This window comes from Solea solea, chromosome 21 (genome assembly GCF_958295425.1).
Source record: "Solea solea chromosome 21, fSolSol10.1, whole genome shotgun sequence".
In the NCBI taxonomy this organism is placed as follows: domain Eukaryota; kingdom Metazoa; phylum Chordata; class Actinopteri; order Pleuronectiformes; family Soleidae; genus Solea; species Solea solea.
In genome coordinates, this window is record NC_081154.1 from 5,620,283 (window position 1) to 5,641,425 (window position 21,143).

General features: G+C 36.5%; 2 protein-coding genes across 2 annotated transcripts in view; both read right to left on the reverse strand.

The window, feature by feature from the left end:
• Positions 1 to 2,527: 2,527 nt before the first annotated feature.
• Positions 2,528 to 5,016, reverse strand: lrrc18b (leucine rich repeat containing 18b). Its single transcript, XM_058621560.1, has 2 exons — positions 4,753 to 5,016; positions 2,528 to 3,997 (listed from the first exon to the last, which is right to left on the reverse strand). The coding sequence occupies exons 1-2, from the start codon at positions 5,014 to 5,016 to the stop codon at positions 3,560 to 3,562; spliced, it is 702 nt and encodes a 233-aa protein (XP_058477543.1). The 3' UTR covers positions 2,528 to 3,559.
• Positions 5,017 to 9,992: 4,976 nt separating this feature from the next.
• The window catches only part of vstm4b (V-set and transmembrane domain containing 4b), a 38,669-nt gene continuing 27,518 nt past the window's right edge, over positions 9,993 to 21,143 (reverse strand). The window contains exons 7-8 of the mRNA XM_058620135.1: positions 13,628 to 13,692; positions 9,993 to 12,885 (exon numbers count right to left, since the gene is read on the reverse strand). Coding sequence (XP_058476118.1) covers positions 12,760 to 12,885; positions 13,628 to 13,692 — 191 coding nt within the window. The 3' untranslated portion in view covers positions 9,993 to 12,759. The remainder of the gene's footprint in view (positions 12,886 to 13,627; positions 13,693 to 21,143) is intronic.

The window sequence follows — 21,143 nt, forward strand, 5'->3', positions numbered from 1 at the left end:
AACATTAAAAATATGAACGGTCAATGTCTTAAAAATGAACTTTATTCATTTTAAATGATACAAAGGGAAGCTGCGATGTAAAATAGCATCAGTAGAGAAAGGAAACCTGTCCTTGATTGAAAGCTCCTTAATGACTTTTTTCATTTATTTATGTTTTTCAGTCCCGGTTCCTGTCTCAGCACAGTGAAGCCCGGTCTGTGTCGACAGACGTGAATTAGATTCCGACTGTGGCTTTTGCTTCTGCAGCATTTCAGTCTCATTCTGTCCGCTGTCCTGTTTGTGTCTCTGTGATTGACGGACGGGGAGGGCGGGGGAGGGAGAGGGGGAGGGGGACGCTGATGGAACGGCCGAGGGAAAACAGCAGGGAGCAACAGAAAGACGCAGCACATCCATCTATCTCCCTGTACGTATCTGTGTGTGCGTGTGTGCGTGTGTGTGTGTGTATTGATTTTCTATATCTCTGTCAGTTCATGAGACGAGGAACGTTTGGTATCAGAGTGTTGAGCCATGATGAACTTGCAGGATTCTATTTAAATAAACATCAACAGAGTGATGATGGTGAAACAAACATATACAGGTCACTATTCTACATCTTGTTGTTGTTTTTGTGTGTGTTTGATTAAGAATGATTTAGCACTCCGATGACGCCTCGTCCCGCGGCACTGCTGATAAACACACGTGTATTTCATTCTGTCACGGTGAATGTGAGACGGATAACAACTGGAATTTACTGCCGCGATGTGGTTTTTATGACTCTGTTGACCCAAGCATTTTAGACGCATTCATTCACAAATAAAACCTGCCAAAAACATATTCCGTGAGGCCGCCTGAACCTTGACCTTTGCATTTCAGCGACCCAAATCTAAAAACGTTGATTCATGTGAAGGTTTGTGCCACATTGAAAGGTTTTCTTTAATGCACAGTATTTTTTTTTGCCACTAGGGGGCTCTCAATGAAAACAATAACAAAAAAATATCAAATTTAATGACGCCAGCGTGGGATCATGGGAACTGCCTTATTTTGGTTGCGTTTGTGCTTCATCCGATATATCGGGAGTGCTTAAGCCGATAAACAATACCGACATATGCGCCTTGGTCATTTACTCTCTTCTGTAGTGAAATTAACCATTATATTTTTCCTACATATGCTGCAGATTATACGTAAGAGTGGATATAAAATGTCTTTGTTGTTCAAAATAAATAAACATTAGCATAGAAGCGCTAGCATAAACTTCAAGGAGGCAGCAGCTTTTTCAGTCTACTATTTTACTCATTAGTCGTATCAAATTGTTTGTCGATATCCCATAATACATTCTAAAGCCAATATCTGCCGATATCATGCTGATAATATTGTGCTATATCAACATCATAAAAAACATACCAAAATAAAATAATATATATAATTATCTGACAAATCTTCACATAAATACAGATTACTATGGATTTAAAGTGTTTTTTTTTATTGATTTTAGGTATTATAATGCAGAAATGTTACATACTGTGTCTTTAAATAATGCATAGAGGGGCTAAAACAAGGATGGATGTGTGTGTTTTTAACCTTTAACCTCCAAAATGAAATCAATTCAACAGATAAACCTTAGCAGTTACTGACTTCGACACTGAGGGTCCTACTGAATTTATTTTAATTTTAACATTTAACTTCTATGATGTGCTTTATTTGTTGTGTACTACAAGTTCTTGTGTTGTTCTGACCTACAAAAGGACTCTAGATGAAAGTAAGCGCAGAGTGTATAAGCTATACAATATAATATAATAGAATAGAACACATTTTCATAAATTGTCTTTGGCTCACCATTCACAGACGAGAAAACTACACTGATTACACTAAAACAAGACATAAAACCACATTAAAATAATTTAATATCAAATGGTCAACATTCATGTTTTAACTTCACCTGTCCCTTTTAAATAAATATAAAACAATCTTATTATCAGACAGTGTATGTGTAGAAAAAGCTGAAAGTGTCCCCATCCATCATCGTCTCAGTAAACTGCCTCTTACTTTAACCTCCGTCTCATTCACCATAACGTTGCTCCGTCTCCGCACAGCAGTGCTGAGTCAATACGAGGCGCGCGGCCTCTGTAATGAGTCTATGTGCCGCTGCTGAGATCTTAATCCAGTCCAGTCAGCGCTCTGTGGCTCAGTGAAGCGGCGAAAACCCCAAAGACACACACACACACAGACCTGTGAGCTTATTCTGCTTTAAGGTCGTATTATTGACTGTTTGTGGAGAGATGTGGTAAAGCCCGGTGACAGCCCAATGGAAAAGAATTGATTTACGTTAAAGGCAACAAATGGAGGAAAGAAGATTTGGCCGTCGTCTCCTCGGCAAACGATATTTTTAGTGTGAGAGCTTTTAAAGGTGCCTGGATCTATGAGGTGAAGAGAGATGATTGAGTAAAGAGGACAAGACAATATCATCAATTAAATTAAATTCAATTCTAATTACTTTATCTCTCTGTTAGGAACTTAAAGAACAGTTGTGTAAAAGCTTAACTGCATGTCAAGATTTTAACATATTACATATAATCAACATGGCATGATTGAATAACTGATAAATAATTTACTGTATATGTTAATTTTCCTGCAGGTAACATTTGCTTCTGACCACAAATCTGAAAACGAATTATCTGTGAAAATGTGCTTTTTGGTGCTTGAATTTCTAATTTTTGCAGTTGAAATCGTAAAAAAGCGACAATTTTCTGCTCCTGGTTTAACATTTTTTTACCTAAGATGATCAGACCTTTAGAGTTTTTTTGGTTTTGAAAATTAATTTTGAATAACAATGTGGTTTGTTGATTTAAAAGGATTGGATGATCCTTCTCGACAGCAGGTGGTGCTGTTGTCCAGTTTTTGGTTTGGGTACCATATTATTGACTGAGGTCAGAGAGTAAAAATAAAAGGAATAATCATTCAAGATTCAAGAAATATTCATTTTATGCCTTTTATGAATGTCTTCTTCTTCTCCTTCTTTCAGCTTCTTGCCACAGTGGATCATCTCCCTTGTGTCCTCTTCTGTTCTACCAACTGTCCTCATGTCCTCCTTCACAACATCCATGAACCTTCTCTGTGGTCTTCCTCTTCTCCTCCTGCCGAGCCGCTCCATCTTCAACATGGAGTTTGAAGATGGAGTCCATTTTAATCACTTTTGTTTGCAGAGATTTGATAATCAGGTGAAACAACCAATGATGGAACCTCTGGAGTTAAATTGAAAGATTTTTATTGAAGACAGCTCAGATCTGAGGAGAACTAAGACAACGACATCTGACATCTGAACAGTGAGGCGTCATCACAGATTCTAGCAAGTGTATCAGGTCCCGATGCCTGGTGCTTTGGTATCTAGGAAGGGAACCTTCTAGTTTGCGTCTTATCCTAAAATTTTCTCTCCTCTGCACGTGACCAAGACATCTCAACGTTTAATCTCTTACTTTATCTCCAAACTGTCCAACCTGAGTTGTTCCTCCAATAAGCTCATTATCCTGTCCATCCTGGTCACTTCCAATGAAAATCTTATATTTTTCCAAAAGTGATCCAGTGTTTATGTCTCCTCTTCTGCAGATACTTGGCTTCCATCCTGTTCTTCCATGTTCCTGCTCTCACTTTGGCACTTCCTCAGACAGTCCTCACACAGGAAGCTCTCTTTGACCAGATAAAGTCTCTCTGTGACCATTATTGACTCCTGCGTCTGCCCGGTGACCACCGGATTCCTGTCCAGGTTCACCTTCTCCAATTTGGGCAGCCTGGATAAACACACGGGGATGCGGGCGAAGCGGTTGTCGGAGAGGCCGATGTGTTGTAGCTCCTTCAATGCAGCGATGGAGGAGGGAAGAGCCTCGAGAAGGTTCAGACCCAAGTTCAGAGTGTGGAGCTTCTTCAGCAGCCCCAGCTCACTGGGAAGGTCAGTCAGACGGTTGTTGCACAGGTTCAGGACCTGCAGGTTCTGGAGGCGGCCGATGATCACAGGGAGCTGCTCCACCTGCGACATAAATGTGGACACAATGAAAATATGTCCTGGAATTTATCATTTTAGCCACATGTTTCCAACCTTCACAATTCTAAACCTAATTCTTATATTAACGAGCAGAAAATTCTATAACATGTAATTAATTCATTTTTCACAAAAAACATCCAGGAAACTATAGTTTGATTCAAGTTTTATGACAAAAGAAAAAATGTAAAACCTTTTTCTCAGTATTCTGACTTTAATCTCAGAATTTATGCTTTTTCTTAGAATTCTGTCAGATTTTTTTCTCAGAATTCTGTCAGATTTTTTTCTCAGAATTCTGTCAGATTTTTTTTCTCAGAATTCCGACTCTCTGACTTTAATCTCAGAATTTTTTTTCTCAGAATTGTGACTAATCTCAGAATTTAATCTCAAATTCTGACTTTAATCTCAGAATTTGCTCTCAGAATTCTGACTTTAATCTCAGAATATTTTTTTCTCAGATTTCTGATTTTAATCTCAGAATCTAATCTCAGATTTCTGACTTTAATCCCATAATTTAATCTCAGAATTCTCAGAATTTGTCAATTTAATAATTGTATGACAATTTAAGGTCCATCTGCTGGTTATGAACATATGAGAAATTACCCTGATGACATCAAGTAAGATCATTTCTAAGACTTGGAAAAGAGGACCTGGTAGTATGTAAAAAAAATGGTGCAATACTCCTTTAAATAAAGTAATAAAATAAAAATAAAAATTAATTTCCAGCTTCCTGTCACACTCACATAGTTGCTGTGCAGATCCAAAACACTAATGCTGACAAACTGTCCTATAAAATCAGGAATCTTCCTGATCAGGTTTCTGCTCAGGTCCACCTCGTCCACGTCGCACAGCTTCTGGATGCACTTTGGCACCGCAGAGATTCCCTTAAAACTCAGGTCCAGACGAGGTTTGCCGTCCAGTTTGAATTCCACGCAGCTCTGAGCTGTTTTCAGCGAGATTATTTTACCTCCAGGCTGTTTTAGTTTCTTTCCTTTCCTCCCCACCATGATGTTGCTGCTGCTGCTGCTGCTGCTGCAGAGACAGTGACAGGTGTGTAGTTAAGTGTGCTGTGACAGAAGCGTTGACAGTTGAGATGAAAGGTTGTGTTACTCATCGCAGCTGAAACTGTAGACACACTGTGAGTTTTACCTTTCTCTGTGGACGAACTACCTGTAACTTGACCAGACAGACACTGTTCCATGACAAAGCACATTCACTGACACTTTGAAGTGTCTTTACCTGACACACGATTACAACATGAAATCAATACACAATAATATTTACGTAAAAATATGAATGAGCCAGTGAAGGATGTGATTTTCCTAAACCTAAACGTAATATTAATAATGAGTTTCAGTCTAGGTTCTTTCAGATTTAACTTTACTCATAATACATAATACAAAAGGCTTTGTCCAGTTGATAGAAACAAGTAATTAATGTTTCTCCAAGTTCTCCAAGTTCATGTCATTAGTCAAGTATGTTTAAATTTAGACTACATTTTAGAAGTACAAAAGAAAGATTATTTATTATTATTATTTTTGTGATTATTTGTTTACTCCAATTTCAGAAATAAAATGTCTGAAAATGCACAAGCACAAACTAAATGGACCCTAACCTTACCCTAAAACCAGGTTTCAACCCCGAAAAAGCCCTTTAAAGCTGTGTGGACCACCTGAAAGTTTACAAAGGTTTGTTTGACAATTAGTCCTCACAGCCTACTTAAGACAGTATTGACTCCCCTCAGATGTGACCTGTTGCACTTTCCATTTCATTTCAATAACAAGCAGTAACTCCTTCCTGCCAGGAGGTGGCAGTACCTCTGTACAGTTGATGTCATCAAGTGTCTCTGTACTGAAACCAGTTCAGACGTTGTTGAGAAGTCTTTTCATTTTAATGCATATAAGTGGTACATTTTAAACATGTAACAAGTTTTGGTGTGGGGTCACATGACACTGGTGAATCACTCATGTCCAGGGTTAGAGGAAAGGGACGCTCCTGGACTGTTGTTGTTAGTTTGGGCTCATAGAAGAAAAAAAAAAAATATTATAAACAATACAACAATTGAAAAGAAGGAAAATCTCCATCTTTCTGAACTGGTGTCAGCAGACTGTGACCTAGAACTAAAACACACCCTTGAAATGCATCATTGTTCATTTTACTGACGAAAAACTATGGGAAAATCATAAATACGTGTATTTTCAGGTATAAAACCTTTGCCAACTTTACGTTTAAGACAATTTTGTATTCCATTTTATAAGGGGCAGCAGAGGTTATTGAGCAAATAAAGATGTAAACATGTAAAATACTTACATGTAAAATACTCACCAGTCAACAGTGACTGGTTTGCCCTAAGCCATCATTAAAGTTGAACATGCAGTAAATATAATTACGCGACAGAGGGGGAAATTAAAAAAAGCTTGCGTCAGATTCCACTGTGGCTGTGGAAAGAGTCGCCACAGAGTGGCTGATTTATTTGGTCGTAATGTTGAAGTGTAGACAGAACCAGGGCCGAGCTCAGACCTGCGTGTTTATATCTTCCTCCTCGTCCTCCTGTGTTTCTCCTGAACGAGCAGGCGACAATAATACGCTCTGTTTCTCGCCTGACTCATTTCCCTCAGTGGTGCGACACGCCGGTTGCCAGACATGCAGGTCACGCTGCAGGAAATGGTGCTGACCTAATTGAGCGAGGTGTAGTTCAGATTACATTTGACGATAAGAAACGTGAGCAGTGTGTGTACGAGCACGAGAGACTGGAATTCACTAAAAAACTAAAAATAACTGTATTCTTCATCCACTCTGCTTACTCTAGCATTTAATCCATAGATGTACCATCAAAGTGAATGATTTATTAAAGTGTATTTGCATCAGATAATGACTAACTAAAGTTTCTAAACTGCTCACTCTCCCGCACCAAACCCCATTAAGAAAATCTGTGTTTTTAGCCTGCAGGGACACATGAGTTTCTAATCTCTTGCTGCCTTCTTTGTTAAATGTGTGTCACATGAGTTCATCCAAATGAAATATTATCAACACTGAAATCACAAAATAACACTTTTTAATTCACTTATGGAGGCAGCATCGAATTAACAACTCCTGCTTTGCCTGGATGTAAAATTGCTGATTTTCTCTATGGGATTTGGTGCAGGGGTGTATAAATTACCTCAAAGGGATACTTGAGTAAAAGTACAAGTATCTCACCAGAAAATGACTTTGGTAGAATTTGAAGTCACTTTTTAATAATGTTACTTAAGTAAAAGGCCTAAAGTATTAAAAATGTGAGGAGTTAAGATTGAGCCATGGTGGTTCAGTGGTCGGGTGAGTTGTCTTCCAACTGGAAGGTTGTGGGTTAAATTCCTGTCTCTGCTAGTAAAGCAGCTCATCAAGACTAGAAAAGCTCTATATAAATACAGACCATAATACCAACACTTCTTCTTCTTCTGATTTTATTTGGGAGTAACATGTGACAATGATAGTTAGAGGAAATATTGTGGAATAAAAGTAAATGAATAAATGAATGAATGAATTTTGCTTAAGTACAGTAACACATTATTTGATTTTGTGAAAGTCAAGAGGCTTCAGTTTGTTTTTCCTTTGCTACCACACACACAAAAAACCCTGAACTCTCCCTTTAATGTGTTTACAGCCGACCTTTACACAGTACAGATATAGTTTTGAGCTTCAGCCAGGGCGAAGCGTCTTTGTCCCTCTCCACAGGGAGACACATGGGGTGAGTCAGTGCTTCCTGACACTTTGTCCTCTTTACTATCGTTTCCACGCTCTGATTCAAAACAAGGCTGAAGCCACTTTTGTGGGCAGCTGTGTGTTTACCTGAGTGGACGTGGATTTACTCTGCTGTAACTGTGGGACTGTTGCGGTTGTCTTTTGTTTTTGTCCCAAAGTTTGCTTTCCAGAGAATTGTTGACAAAGGAGCTGAAATAACCCAAGAAACGTGGAAAACAAGCAGATTTCATAGGTCGACAAACATCCAGAGGTGTACATTGACTTGCGTTTCTGTCTTTTTTAAATTTGTAATTTTACTTTTACTTTTACTTAAGTATGTTTTTTTTGGCTACATTTTAAATCACATCCATAACTCATAAATTGTTGGCATGAATTTAGAAAAAAAATAAAAATAAAATCACACACCACAAACTTTAGCAGTGAATGATGGGGACAGGTGAGTGATGATAAGGACAGGTGAGTGATGATAAGGACAGGTGAGTGATGATGAGGACAGGTGAATGGGGATGAGAACAGGTGAGTGATGATGAGGACAGGTGAGTGATGAGGACAGGTGAGTGATGATGAGGACAGGTGAGTGATGAGGACAGGTGAATGATGATGAGGACAGGTGAGTGATGAGGACAGGTGAACGATGATGAGGACAGGTGAGTGATGAGGACAGGTGAGTGATGGGGACAGGTGAACTAGCATTAATTAAGGGCCCTAAATGAGTGAGAAGGTTAAAGCATTTGTGACCTTTGACCCATTTTGACTGATACATTATGTGTTTACATACAGTATTTTATTTTGTTAGCACTTTAATTCATAAAGGTTTGCCTTTAATTGGACACAATTCATGTGAGATTTGTGTCCCCATGTCCTTTTTGCACGACACAAGAAAGAACCCCAACCTTGTTAAAAAAGTAACTAAGTAAACAAGTGTCATTTTTATACTTTTACTTGAGTATATTTTTATTTAAGTAAACATTTTTAACAAAATAGTGGTACTTTTACTTGAGTAGAATATTTCAGTACTCTTTACACCCCTGCAAACATCGTCTGTATCTTTAAAGTCGCTGGACAAACTCTGGACGATGGGAAATTCAGGTTGACTTGAGTCCATTGAGTTGAATGTTTTGATGCTGTGGTTTCTTTCTGAGTCCAAGCTGGACTGGACGTCCACTGGGTTCAGGCACTGTCCCAGTTGGCCTGTTTGAGGACATGAGCGGCAGTAGTGTATACTTACTGAGGGGGGATTACAGAGGTCTCGTCTTCCAACATGGGCCGTGTACTGGACACTGAACACAACATTTCCAGAGCCTTATGCTAATTCATACTTCCTGTGATTTCCACTGACCTGAAGTCTTTCATTATGTTCTTTTTTTGAGGCCGGCTGAAGCTGTGCATTACTATAACCACACAGGATGTGTCGGTTGTAGGCTGTGTTTTGCGATGCATTGTGTTCCTACGGGGCCGGTGTGACGGCACGCAGGAGACAGAACAAGCACGGACTCCACTGACAATAGGTTTTGTTCAGCTGTTTCAGCGGTGACATCAGTAGCATCACCGCAGACGTGCAAACAGAAATGTATCCCCGCGACTTAAAAGCTGTCCTTTCTTCCTCCCCCACAAAGATGGAATTCCTGCTTCTCAAAACACTTTATTTTAATTTTTATTTGCTTTACCTGTACTTCATTGCTCTTTGACCACTTCCCCTTCCATGTTTTTCAGCGAGGTGAGGTAGCTCTGGTTGTGTCTTGTGTCCACACAGACATAAGCCCCTCCCCTCTCTGTCTTTCCTTTTGGAAATAATTTGGAGGTTGAAAGTTTTAACTAAAAATCTCAACAGTCCCCTCCCTCCTCTTATTACAGCGCCTCAATAACCACAAGAGAAGCTGACACCCAACCAGGCTCCAGGATGCTGCTGTCACGCCTGCCGACATGGAGGTGAAAACTAACAGTAGACACTATAAATACAAAAGGGGCAATGCAGGTTAATAGCATATGCTTCTGTTTGAAGATCCAAGTGAAGCTGGAACTTATTTTGATTTAATGCCTTAAGTGCAAATATTGAACCGAATCAAGCCTTTGTGAGTCCCTAAGCAGGATTTGATCCCCCAGCAATACTTGAATGTTGACATTGTTGGCACAAGGAATTGATTAAGTAGTAAAATGTCTCAAGCTTTTAATATAATATAGCAATTTTGTATTATTGCATTTGATATGATGTACAGTATGCTAAAACAACTCACTTGCTGCACACGGTTTACATCAACTTTCATTTTTTATTTCACTTACTGATACAAAACTGTACATTCGAAATGTACAACAAGGACAAAGAACCAAAATGGTGGAATGTTGGTGGATGCAGAGGTCAGTGGTGGGCAGGGAGAGAGAGAGAGAGAGAGAGAGAGAGAGAGAGAGAGAGCACACACATGGTTCTAGTTAGCGGACGCCCATTAAGGACAATGTGGTGTGGAAGAAACTTTACATTTCACAGTTTTAGGGCATTTCTGAGACACATCTACCCACCACTGCAAGGTCACGTTCAGTCACTTAGCACAGGGAAAAGAAAAAACTGAAAAGAACATGAGTGGAAAACTGGAGCGCCAGCAAACACAGAGGTCAACAGTGGTTTTACATTGTAATTCTATATGCTGTATAGTGTAATTGTCCAAGAACATGTAAGCCATAGTTTCCTGGTCGCCCGGCGGAGACTGAAGTTTACAGAACATTTCTTCAGTGTTCTGTGTCAAAAATTATCTTTTTTTTGTTGTTGTTGTTGAAACAGGTCACCAAAAACTGAAACGGCAGTTTACTAATGAACCAACAAGGCATCAACCTTAACATTTGAGACAAATTTGGCATATTTTAGTATGTTGACTATAAGATTAAAATAATATCATACAATGTTTTTTTTTTTTTGTAATAAAAAAATAATTAAGAACACCTCCTTGAAGATAAAGGGCAGCTCACAGGGAGAGAGAAAGTGTGACTCCCTCCATCTGCATGGATCACTTCATATTAGATAGTGAAAATCTTTGGGTGAGGGAAGGATCCGGTGCCTTTGTGTCTGGGTTTCAAGTTCACTGTTCCTCCTCCCCTTTGCTTTTTCCATGCATGAATCCAGCAGATCATTAAATGGGAAAAAAAAGACTCCTGTGCACTTTAATGTTCAGATTCAAGTGAGAAAGCAAAGAGGCCACGGCGAAGGCATGTGGCATAACGGGCTGATGTGGCCGCCGCCTCTTATCTAGAATCACCTTGAAGTAGATTTTCATTACAGTGAAATAGTCCGTACACAGTTTGTCCCTGTAGACCAGGTGTCACAATTGCTTGCAGGTTTTTTGGCTTTACAGTATGTGCATTTTTGTCGTGCGACGACGACGACAACAAACAACGGCTGTTTATCCCACATGCAGCTCCACCCTCGCCTTTATGTATACATACGTGTGTCGCTTAACGGCCTGTTAAGTTGGCGTTGGCGCCAGATGAAAGGGCTCGGCCCCACATGTGCTTGCCCGCAAGGGGGCGGAGGTCGCGGGGGCTAATCGCTAGTTCAGTGTTAAGTCTGCAGAGTTGTGGTCATTATAAAAACTGTGGCCTGACACAGACACAGACTGAACACAGATGCTGCGAGGCAGATAACGCTGGGAACACACTAGAAGTAAATCACATTTGAAAACTGAACTGGTTTATATTCATAATAATAGAGTAAATGGTTCTCTTGGTCATAAATCTGTTGTGGGGCTTTGAGTAAAAGGTTGTGTCGAAATTGAGTTTATAGGTCCAGTGTGTAAGAATTAGCGACATCTAGTGGTTAGATTGAGGATTGCAACAAATGGAAGATTCGCCAAGTTGTACCTCAGTTGATTCTCATAGATGCATATTGATGTTTCAATATATGATGTTATTGACGACTCTTTCCTAAACTATGTATAAAAGTCATATTCTAAGGCTAATAAAACCAACACATATTTATTTTAAAGTGATTATACAATTATAGCAACACACATAAAGGTAGTATATCTGATAAAGCCTCCTAAATGTTACACACTGGATCTTTAGATTAGACAATAATGGGTAACTTAAGAAGAGGAAGGTAAACTAGCTTATCTTGGGAGAAAGGCAGCGGAAAGAGACGGTTGCTTACACTCAGCCTGTATATGTTTCAATTCATTAAAATGTCAGTGTATTGATTCACTTATAGGTCCAGTGTGTAAGAATTAGTAACGTCAAATTGTAAGACTGAAGATTGCAATTTAAAACTCCCCAGCTCACCTAACTACGGAAGCTACCGTGAACCAAGGCGTATGAAAGTCGTATTCTAAGGCTAATAAAACTGAAATTATTTTTTATTTTAAAGAGATTATCCACTTATACAAACACACTTATAGTTAGTTACACACTGGACCTTTAGATTCATTCATTCACTTCATTCTCTCATCCTGGGTTTGTCATCTGACTCTAAACACTTAATTGTGAATCAAAGACGGAGTCTTGGCTCCTGTTATAGTTACAGGCCCAAACTGCTGTTGCCCCCTAAGGCTAATCTTTGTTGTAAGCAGATATCCAAGAGGTTTTAAGATTGCAGACAGGCTAGCTTTCTGCTTCCATTGTGTCTGCTGAGTTAAAAAAATGATAAGACTCAGTGGTCCTCGTTCCATATTTGTGCACATTAAATAAGATAATTATGCTTCTTATCACCTCACCCCAGAGAAAAATAACATTAAAAACACCACAGGAATCTGTGAACCTGTGGGCGTCCTCCGATCTAGTTTTTAGTCTTCTATTGTGTTCCCAGCTTGAGCTACAAAGGTGTGCAAAAGGAAAAACAACCATAAGAAAAAGAAACATTTCCCCTTTTGCATCTTGTTCTTTGTATAAAATCATACTGTACATCGTAGTTTTGTGACTTCACACGTTTCAACCTTCATTTTAATACAAAAACACAGACTATAAATATAAACATTAGGCACAGTCACTAGTGGTGTTTGTTTGTGTGTAAGTGTGTGTGTGTGTTTCTCTCATAGCTGCTGCTCCCCAAACAATATCTGAGCGTAGACGGTGCCGCTGCGAGACGCCTTGGCCTCTGGAATGGGCTTCACCAGATCCAACTCTGCGTAGGTCAGATTCTCCTCTACAATCTTCGGCTGGAGACGAGGAGAAACATGAAGTGGCAAAGGATTGATCAGTGGCAAGAAAAGGACAGAACGCTGTTAAGATAATTACAGGGTTAGGGACGCCTTGTTCTCTCAAATGAGAATATTCATGATTTGAGGCAAATATTTAATCATCCTTTGCAGCATTTTGTGCCATTAAAATGTCAAATTGCCTCTTCATTTATTCATTATATTTGGGATATTGTCTTCCTTAGTGCAGTGTGACAAATTTTAACGTAAAAGTCAGTCAGTCAGTCATCATCTACCGCTTTATCCTCCACCAGAGGGTCGCGGGGGTGCTGTGCCAATCTCAGCTACATCGGGCGATAGGCGGGGTACACCCTGGACAGTTCGCCAGTCCATCGCAGGGCCACACACAGATAGAGACAAACAACCATTCACTCTCACACTCACTCCTATGGTCAATTTGGAGTGTCCAATTTACCTATCCCCACATTGAATGTTTTTGGACTGTGGGAGGAAGCCGGAGTACCCGGACAGAACCCACGCACACACGGGGAGAACATGCAAACTCCATGCAGAAAGGCCCTTGTTCCAACCGGGGCTCGAACCCGAGTCTTCTCGCTGCAAGGCGAGAGTGCTAACCACTACACCACCGTGTGGCCCTAACGTAAAAGTACCAATGCAAAATGTTACTGGGCACAATTTATGACCACTATGACAAAAAGAAAATCATGAAAAAAGGGTTGTAAAAATGGACGTATGTGCTTACCAACACTAGTTTCCTCGGTTGTGGTTTTAAAAGTTTGGGTTTTCTTGTTTTGTCTCTGATGGGAGCTGCGTGAAACAAAGCAAAATGTTTAAGAGAGATTTATTTAGCAAGTATAACTTATATATGATGCATATTTATGTGCAAGACAACATAAACAACCACAAGTGTCACCATTATTCTCTGTTATTTACAGTTAAAACACAAAGTGACTGTTAAAAAAGCACATGAAACATTCAACTCTTAAATATAAAGCTGCACGAGTTTGAATTTTTCTACATATTTGTTTGGGGAAAAAAAAACATTTGCCAAAAAGGACAGTTTTATATGTGGCATATGTTGAGATATATGGAGGTACTGCCAATAAAATAAACAGCACAATTAGCGTGTCAGTCATCAAACACACATTTCCAGTTCCCATGGAAATGTTAGTACATTTAAGGAATGGGTGATTTCGACAGTAACTTCTTCAAAACTCTAAAATCACTTCAATAAAATAAAAAGGAACATTACATTCCTGCTAAAAGTCATTGTATAGTATGTCATCCAAAATGTGACCAAAAAGTCATAGGTTAGTATGTTGTCCAAAATCAATCAAAAAGATCATAGTATAGTATGTCGTCCAAAATCAATCAAAAAGTCATAGTATAGTATGTTGTCCAAAATCAGTCAAAAAAGTCATAGTATAGTATGTCATCCAAAATCATTCAAATAAGTCATAGTAAAGTATGTCGTCCAAAATCAGTCAAAAAGGTCATAGTATAGTATGTCGTCCAAAATTTGAAAAAAAGGTCATAGTATAGTATGTCGTCCAAAATCAGTCCAAAAAGTCATAGTATAGTATGTCGTTCAAAATCAGTCAAAAAAGTCATAGTATAGTATGTCGTCCAAAATTTGACAAAAAGGTCATAGTATAGTATGTCGTCCAAAATCATTCAAAAAAGTCATAGTATAGTATGTCGTCCAAAATCAGTCAAAAAAGTCATAGTATAGTATGTCGTCTAAAATCAGTCAAAAAAGTCATAGTATAGTATGTCGTTCAAAATCAGTGAAAAAAGTCATAGTATAGTATGTCGTCCAAAATTTGACAAAAAGGTCATAGTATAGTATGTCGTCCAAAATTTGAAAAAAAGGTCATAGTATAGTATGTCGTCCAAAATTTGACAAAAAGGTCATAGTATAGTATGTCGTCCAAAATCATTCAAAAAAGTCATAGTATAGTATGTCGTCCAAAATCAGTCAAAAAAGTCATAGTATAGTATGTCGTCCAAAATCATTCCAAAAAATCATAGTATAGTATGACGTCCAAAATTTGACAAAAAGGTCATAGTATAGTATGTCGTCCAAAATCAGTCAAAAAAGTCATAGTATAGTATGTCGTCCAAAATCAGTCAAAAAAGTCATAGTATAGTATGTCGTCCAAAATTTGAAAAAAAGGTCATAGTATAGTATGTCGTCCAAAATTTGACAAAAAGGTCATAGTATAGTATGTCGTCCAAAATCAGTCAAAAAAGTCATAGTATAGTATGTCGTCCAAAATCAATCATAAAAGTCATACTATAGTATGTCGTCCAAAATCAGTCAAAAAAGTCATAGTATAGTATGTCGTTCAAAATCAGTCAAAAAAGTCATAGTATAGTATGTCGTCCAAAATTTGACAAAAAGGTCATAGTATTGTATGTCGTCCAAAATTATTCAAGAAAGTCATAGTATAGTATGTCGTCCAAAATCAGTCAAAAAAGTCATAGTATAGTATGTCGTCTAAAATCAGTCAAAAAAGTCATAGTATAGTATGTCGTTCAAAATCAGTGAAAAAAGTCATAGTATAGTATGTCGTCCAAAATTTGACAAAAAGGTCATAGTATAGTATGTCGTCCAAAATCATTCAAAAAAGTCATAGTATATTATGTCGTCCAAAATTTGACAAAAAGGTCATAGTATAGAATGTCGTTCAAAATCAGTCAAAAAAGTCATAGTATAGTATGTTGTCCAAAATCAGTCAAAAAAGTCATAGTATAGTATGTCGTCCAAAAAAGTCATAGTATAGTATGTTGTCCAAAATCAGTCAAAAAAGTCATAGTATAGTATGTCGTTCAAAATCAGTCAAAAAAGTCATAGTATAGTATGTCGTCCAAAATTTGACAAAAAGGTCATAGTATAGTATGTCGTTCAAAATCAGTGAAAAAGTCATAGTATAGTATGTCGTCCAAAATCAGTCAAAAAAGTCATAGTATAGTATGTCGTCCAAAATCAGTCAAAAACGTCATAGTATAGTATGTCGTCCAAAATTTTACAAAAAGGTCATAGTATAGTATGTCGTCCAAAATCATTCAAAAAAGTCATAGTATAGTATGTCGTCCAAAATCAGTCAAAAAAGTCATAGTATAGTAAGTCGTCCAAAATCAGTCAAAAAAGTCATAGTATAGTATGTCGTCCAAAATTTGACAAAAAGGTCATAGTATAGTATGTCGTTCAAAATCATTCAAAAAAGTCATAGTATAGTATGTCGTCCAAAATCATTCAAAAAAGTCATAGTATAGTATGTCGTCCAAAATCAGTCAAAAAGTCATAGTATAGTATGTCGTCCAAAATCAGTCATAAAGTCATAGTATAGTATGTCGTCCAAAATTTGACAAAAAGGTCATAGTATAGTATGTCGTTCAAAATCATTCAAAAAAGTCATAGTATAGTATGTCGTCCAAAATCAGTCAAAAAAGTCATAGTATAGTATGTCGTCCAAAATCAGATAAAAAAGTCATAGTATAGTATGTCGTCCAAAATCAGTCAAAAAAGTCATAGTATAGTATGTCGTCCAAAATCAGTCAAAAAAGTCATGGTAAAGTTTAGTCCTTTTGTATGTTGACACAATGACATAGTTATGCCTAGTGGCGTAATTGGTAAGTCACTGGTCTAATAAGCCGAGGATGCTGAGTTCAAGTCCCATCAGAGTCATACTTCTTAAAAATTTGAAAAAGTCAAAGTATATCGTCCAAAGTTTGTCAAAAAGGTCATAGTATAGTATGTCGTCCAAAATCATTCAAAGAAGTCATAGTATATTATGTCGTCCAAAATTTGACAAAAAGGTCATAGTATAGTATGTCGTCCAAAATCAGTCAAAATAGTCATAGTATAGTATGTCGTCCAAAATTTGACAAAAAGGTCATAGTATAGTATGTCGTCCAAAATAAGTCAAAAAAGTCATAGTATAGTATGTCGTCCAAAATCAATCAAAAAAGTCATAGTATAGTATGTCGTCCAAAATCAGTCAAAAAAGTCATAGTATAGTATGTCGTCCAAAATCAGTCAAAAATGTCATAGTATAGTATGTCGTCCAAAATTTTAAAAAAAGGTCATAGTATAGTATGTCGTCCAAAATCAGTCAAAAATGTCATAGTATAATATGTCGTTCAAAATCAGTGAAAAAAGGTCATAGTATAGTATGTCGTCCAAAATTTGACAAAAAGGTCATAGTATAGTATGTCGTTCAAAATCATTCAAAAAAGTCATAGTATAGTATGTCGTCTAAAATCAGTCAAAAAAGTCATAGTATAGTATGTCGTCCGAAATCAGTCAAAAAAGTCATAGTATAGTATGTCGTCCAAAATCATTCAAAAAAGTCATAGTATAGTATGTCGTCCAAAATCATTCAAAAAAGTCATAGTATAGTATGTCGTCCAAAATCAGTGAAAAAAGTCATAGTATAGTATGTCGTCCAAAATTTGACAAAAAGGTCATAGTATAGTATGTCGTCCAAAATTTGACAAAAAGGTCATAGTATAGTATGTCGTTCAAAATCATTCAAAAAAGTCATAGTATAGTATGTCGTCCAAAATCATTCAAAAAAGTCATAGTATAGTATGTTGTCCAAAATCAGTCAAAAAAGTCATAGTATAGTATGTCGTCCAAAATCAGTCAAAAAAGTCATAGTATAGTATGTCGTCCAAAATTTGACAAAAAGGTCATAGTATAGTATGTCGTCCAAAATTTGAAAAAAAGGTCATAGTATAGTATGTCGTCCAAAATCAGTCAAAAAAGTCATAGTATAATATGTCGTTCAAAATCAGTGAAAAAAGTCATAGTATAGTATGTCGTCCAAAATTTGACAAAAAGGTCATAGTATAGCATGTCGTCCAAAATTTGACAAAAAGGTCATAGTATAGTATGTCGTTCAAAATCATTCAAAAAAGTCATAGTATAGTATGTCGTCCAAAATCAGTCAAAAAAGTCATAGTATAGTATGTCGTCCAAAATCAGTCAAAAAAGTCATAGTATAGTATGTCGTCCAAAATCAGTCAAAAAAGTCATAGTATAGTATGTCGTTCAAAATCAGTCAAAAAAGTCATAGTATAGTATGTTGTCCAAAATCAGTCAAAAAAGTCATAGTATAGTATGTCGTCCAAAATTTGACAAAAAGATCATAGTATAGTATGTCGTCCAAAATCATTCAAAAAAGTCATAGTATAGTATGTCGTCCAAAATCAGTCAAAAAAGTCATAGTATAGTATGTCCACCAAAATCAGTCAAAAAAGTCATAGTATAGTATGTCGTCCAAAATCATTCAAAAAAGTCATAGTATAGTATGTCGTCCAAAATCATTCAAAAAAGTCATAGTATATTATGTCGTCCAAAATCAGTCAAAAAAGTCACAGTATAGTATGTCGTCCAAAATCAGTCAAAAAAGTCATAGTATAGTATGTCGTCCAAAATCAGTCAAAAAAGTCATAGTATAGTATGTCGTCCAAAATCCGTCAAAAAAGTCATAGTATAGTATGTTGTCCAAAATTTGACAAAAAGGTCATAGTATAGTATGTCGTCCAAAATCAGTCAAAAAAGTCATAGTAAACTTTAGTACTTTTGTATGTTGACACAATGACATAGTTATGCCTAGTGGCGTAATTGGTAAGTCACTGGTCTAATATGCCAAGGATGCTGAGTTCAAGTCCCATCAGAGTCAGACTCATTAAAAAGTCATAGTATATCGTCCAAAGTTTGACAAAAAGGTCATAGTATAGTATGTCGTCCAAAATTTGAAAAAAAGGTCATAGTATGTCGTCCAAACTTTGACAAAAAGGTCATAGTATAGTATGTCGTCCAAAATCATTCAAAAAAGTCATAGTATAGTATGTCGTCCAAAATCAGTCCAAAAAATCATAGTATAGTATGACGTCCAAAATTTGACAAAAAGGTCATAGTATAGTATGTCGTCCAAAATCAGTCAAAAAAGTCATAGTATAGTGTGTCGTCCAAAATCAGTCAAAAAAGTCATAGTATAGTATGTCGTCCAAAATTTGAAAAAAAGGTCATAGTATAGTATGTCGTCCAAAATTTGACAAAAAGGTCATAGTATAGTATGTCGTCCAAAATCAGTCAAAAAAGTCATAGTATAGTATGTCGTCCAAAATCAATCATAAAAGTCATACTATAGTATGTCGTCCAAAATCAGTCAAAAAAGTCATAGTATAGTATGTCGTTCAAAATCAGTCAAAAAAGTCATAGTATAGTATGTCGTCCAAAATTTGACAAAAAGGTCATAGTATAGTATGTCGTCCAAAATTATTCAAGAAAGTCATAGTATAGTATGTCGTCCAAAATCAGTCAAAAAAGTCATAGTATAGTATGTCGTCTAAAATCAGTCAAAAAAGTCATAGTATAGTATGTCGTTCAAAATCAGTGAAAAAAGTCATAGTATAGTATGTCGTCCAAAATTTGACAAAAAGGTCATAGTATAGTATGTCGTCCAAAATCATTCAAAAAAGTCATAGTATATTATGTCGTCCAAAATTTGACAAAAAGGTCAAAGTATAGAATGTCGTTCAAAATCAGTCAAAAAAGTCATAGTATAGTATGTTGTCCAAAATCAGTCAAAAAAGTCATAGTATAGTATGTCGTCCAAAAAAGTCATAGTATAGTATGTTGTCCAAAATCAGTCAAAAAAGTCATAGTATAGTATGTCGTTCAAAATCAGTCAAAAAAGTCATAGTATAGTATGTCGTCCAAAATTTGACAAAAAGGTCATAGTATAGTATGTCGTTCAAAATCAGTGAAAAAGTCATAGTATAGTATGTCGTCCAAAATCAGTCAAAAAAGTCATAGTATAGTATGTCGTCCAAAATCAGTCAAAAACGTCATAGTATAGTATGTCGTCCAAAATTTTACAAAAAGGTCATAGTATAGTATGTCGTCCAAAATCATTCAAAAAAGTCATAGTATAGTATGTCGTCCAAAATCAGTCAAAAAAGTCATAGTATAGTAAGTCGTCCAAAATCAGTCAAAAAAGTCATAGTATAGTATGTCGTCGAAAATTTGACAAAAAGGTCATAGTATAGTATGTCGTTCAAAATCATTCAAAAAAGTCATAGTATAGTATGTCGTCCAAAATCATTCAAAAAAGTCATAGTATAGTATGTCGTCCAAAATCAGTCAAAAAGTCATAGTATAGTATGTCGTCCAAAATCAGTCATAAAGTCATAGTATAGTATGTCGTCCAAAATTTGACAAAAAGGTCATAGTATAGTATGTCGTTCAAAATCATTCAAAAAAGTCATAGTATAGTATGTCGTCCAAAATCAGTCAAAAAAGTCATAGTATAGTATGTCGTCCAAAATCAGATAAAAAAGTCATAGTATAGTATGTCGTCCAAAATCAGTCAAAAAAGTCATAGTATAGTATGTCGTCCAAAATCATTCAAAAAAGTCATAGTATAGTATGTCGTCCAAAATCAGTCAAAAAAGTCATAGTATAGTATGTCGTTCAAAATCAGTGAAAAAAGTCATAGTATAGTATGTCGTCCAAAATTTGACAAAAAGGTCATATTATAGTATGTCGTCCAAAATCATTCAAAAAAGTCATAGTATATTATGTCGTCCAAAATTTGACAAAAAGGTCATAGTATAGAATGTCGTTCAAAATCAGTCAAAAAAGTCATAGTATAGTATGTTGTCCAAAATCAGTCAAAAAAGTCATAGTATAGTATGTCGTCCAAAAAAGTCATAGTATAGTATGTTGTCCAAAATCAGTCAAAAAAGTCATAGTATAGTATGTCGTTCAAAATCAGTCAAAAAAGTCATAGTATAGTATGTCGTCCAAAATTTGACAAAAAGGTCATAGTATAGTATGTCGTTCAAAATCAGTGAAAAAGTCATAGTATAGTATGTCGTCAAAAATCAGTCAAAAAAGTCATAGTATAGTATGTCGTCCAAAATCAGTCAAAAAAGTCATAGTATAGTATGTCGTCCAAAATTTGACAAAAAGGTCATAGTATAGTATGTCGTTCAAAATCATTCAAAAAAGTCATAGTATAGTATGTCGTCCAAAATCATTCAAAAAAGTCATAGTATAGTATGTCGTCCAAAATCAGTCAAAAAGTCATAGTATAGTATGTCGTCCAAAATCAGTCATAAAGTCATAGTATAGTATGTCGTCCAAAATTTGACAAAAAGGTCATAGTATAGTATGTCGTTCAAAATCATTCAAAAAAGTCATAGTATAGTATGTCGTCCAAAATCAGTCAAAAAAGTCA

Excerpts from the sequence above, each read along its gene's own strand:
- lrrc18b (XM_058621560.1), bottom strand. The coding sequence starts at position 5,016 with ATGGTGGGGAGGAAAGGAAAGAAACTAAAACAGCCTGGAGGTAAAATA. Across the intron at positions 3,998-4,752 it reads TGGATCTGCACAGCAACTAT|GTGGAGCAGCTCCCTGTGAT; the intron begins GTGAGTGTGACA and ends TTTATGTCGCAG.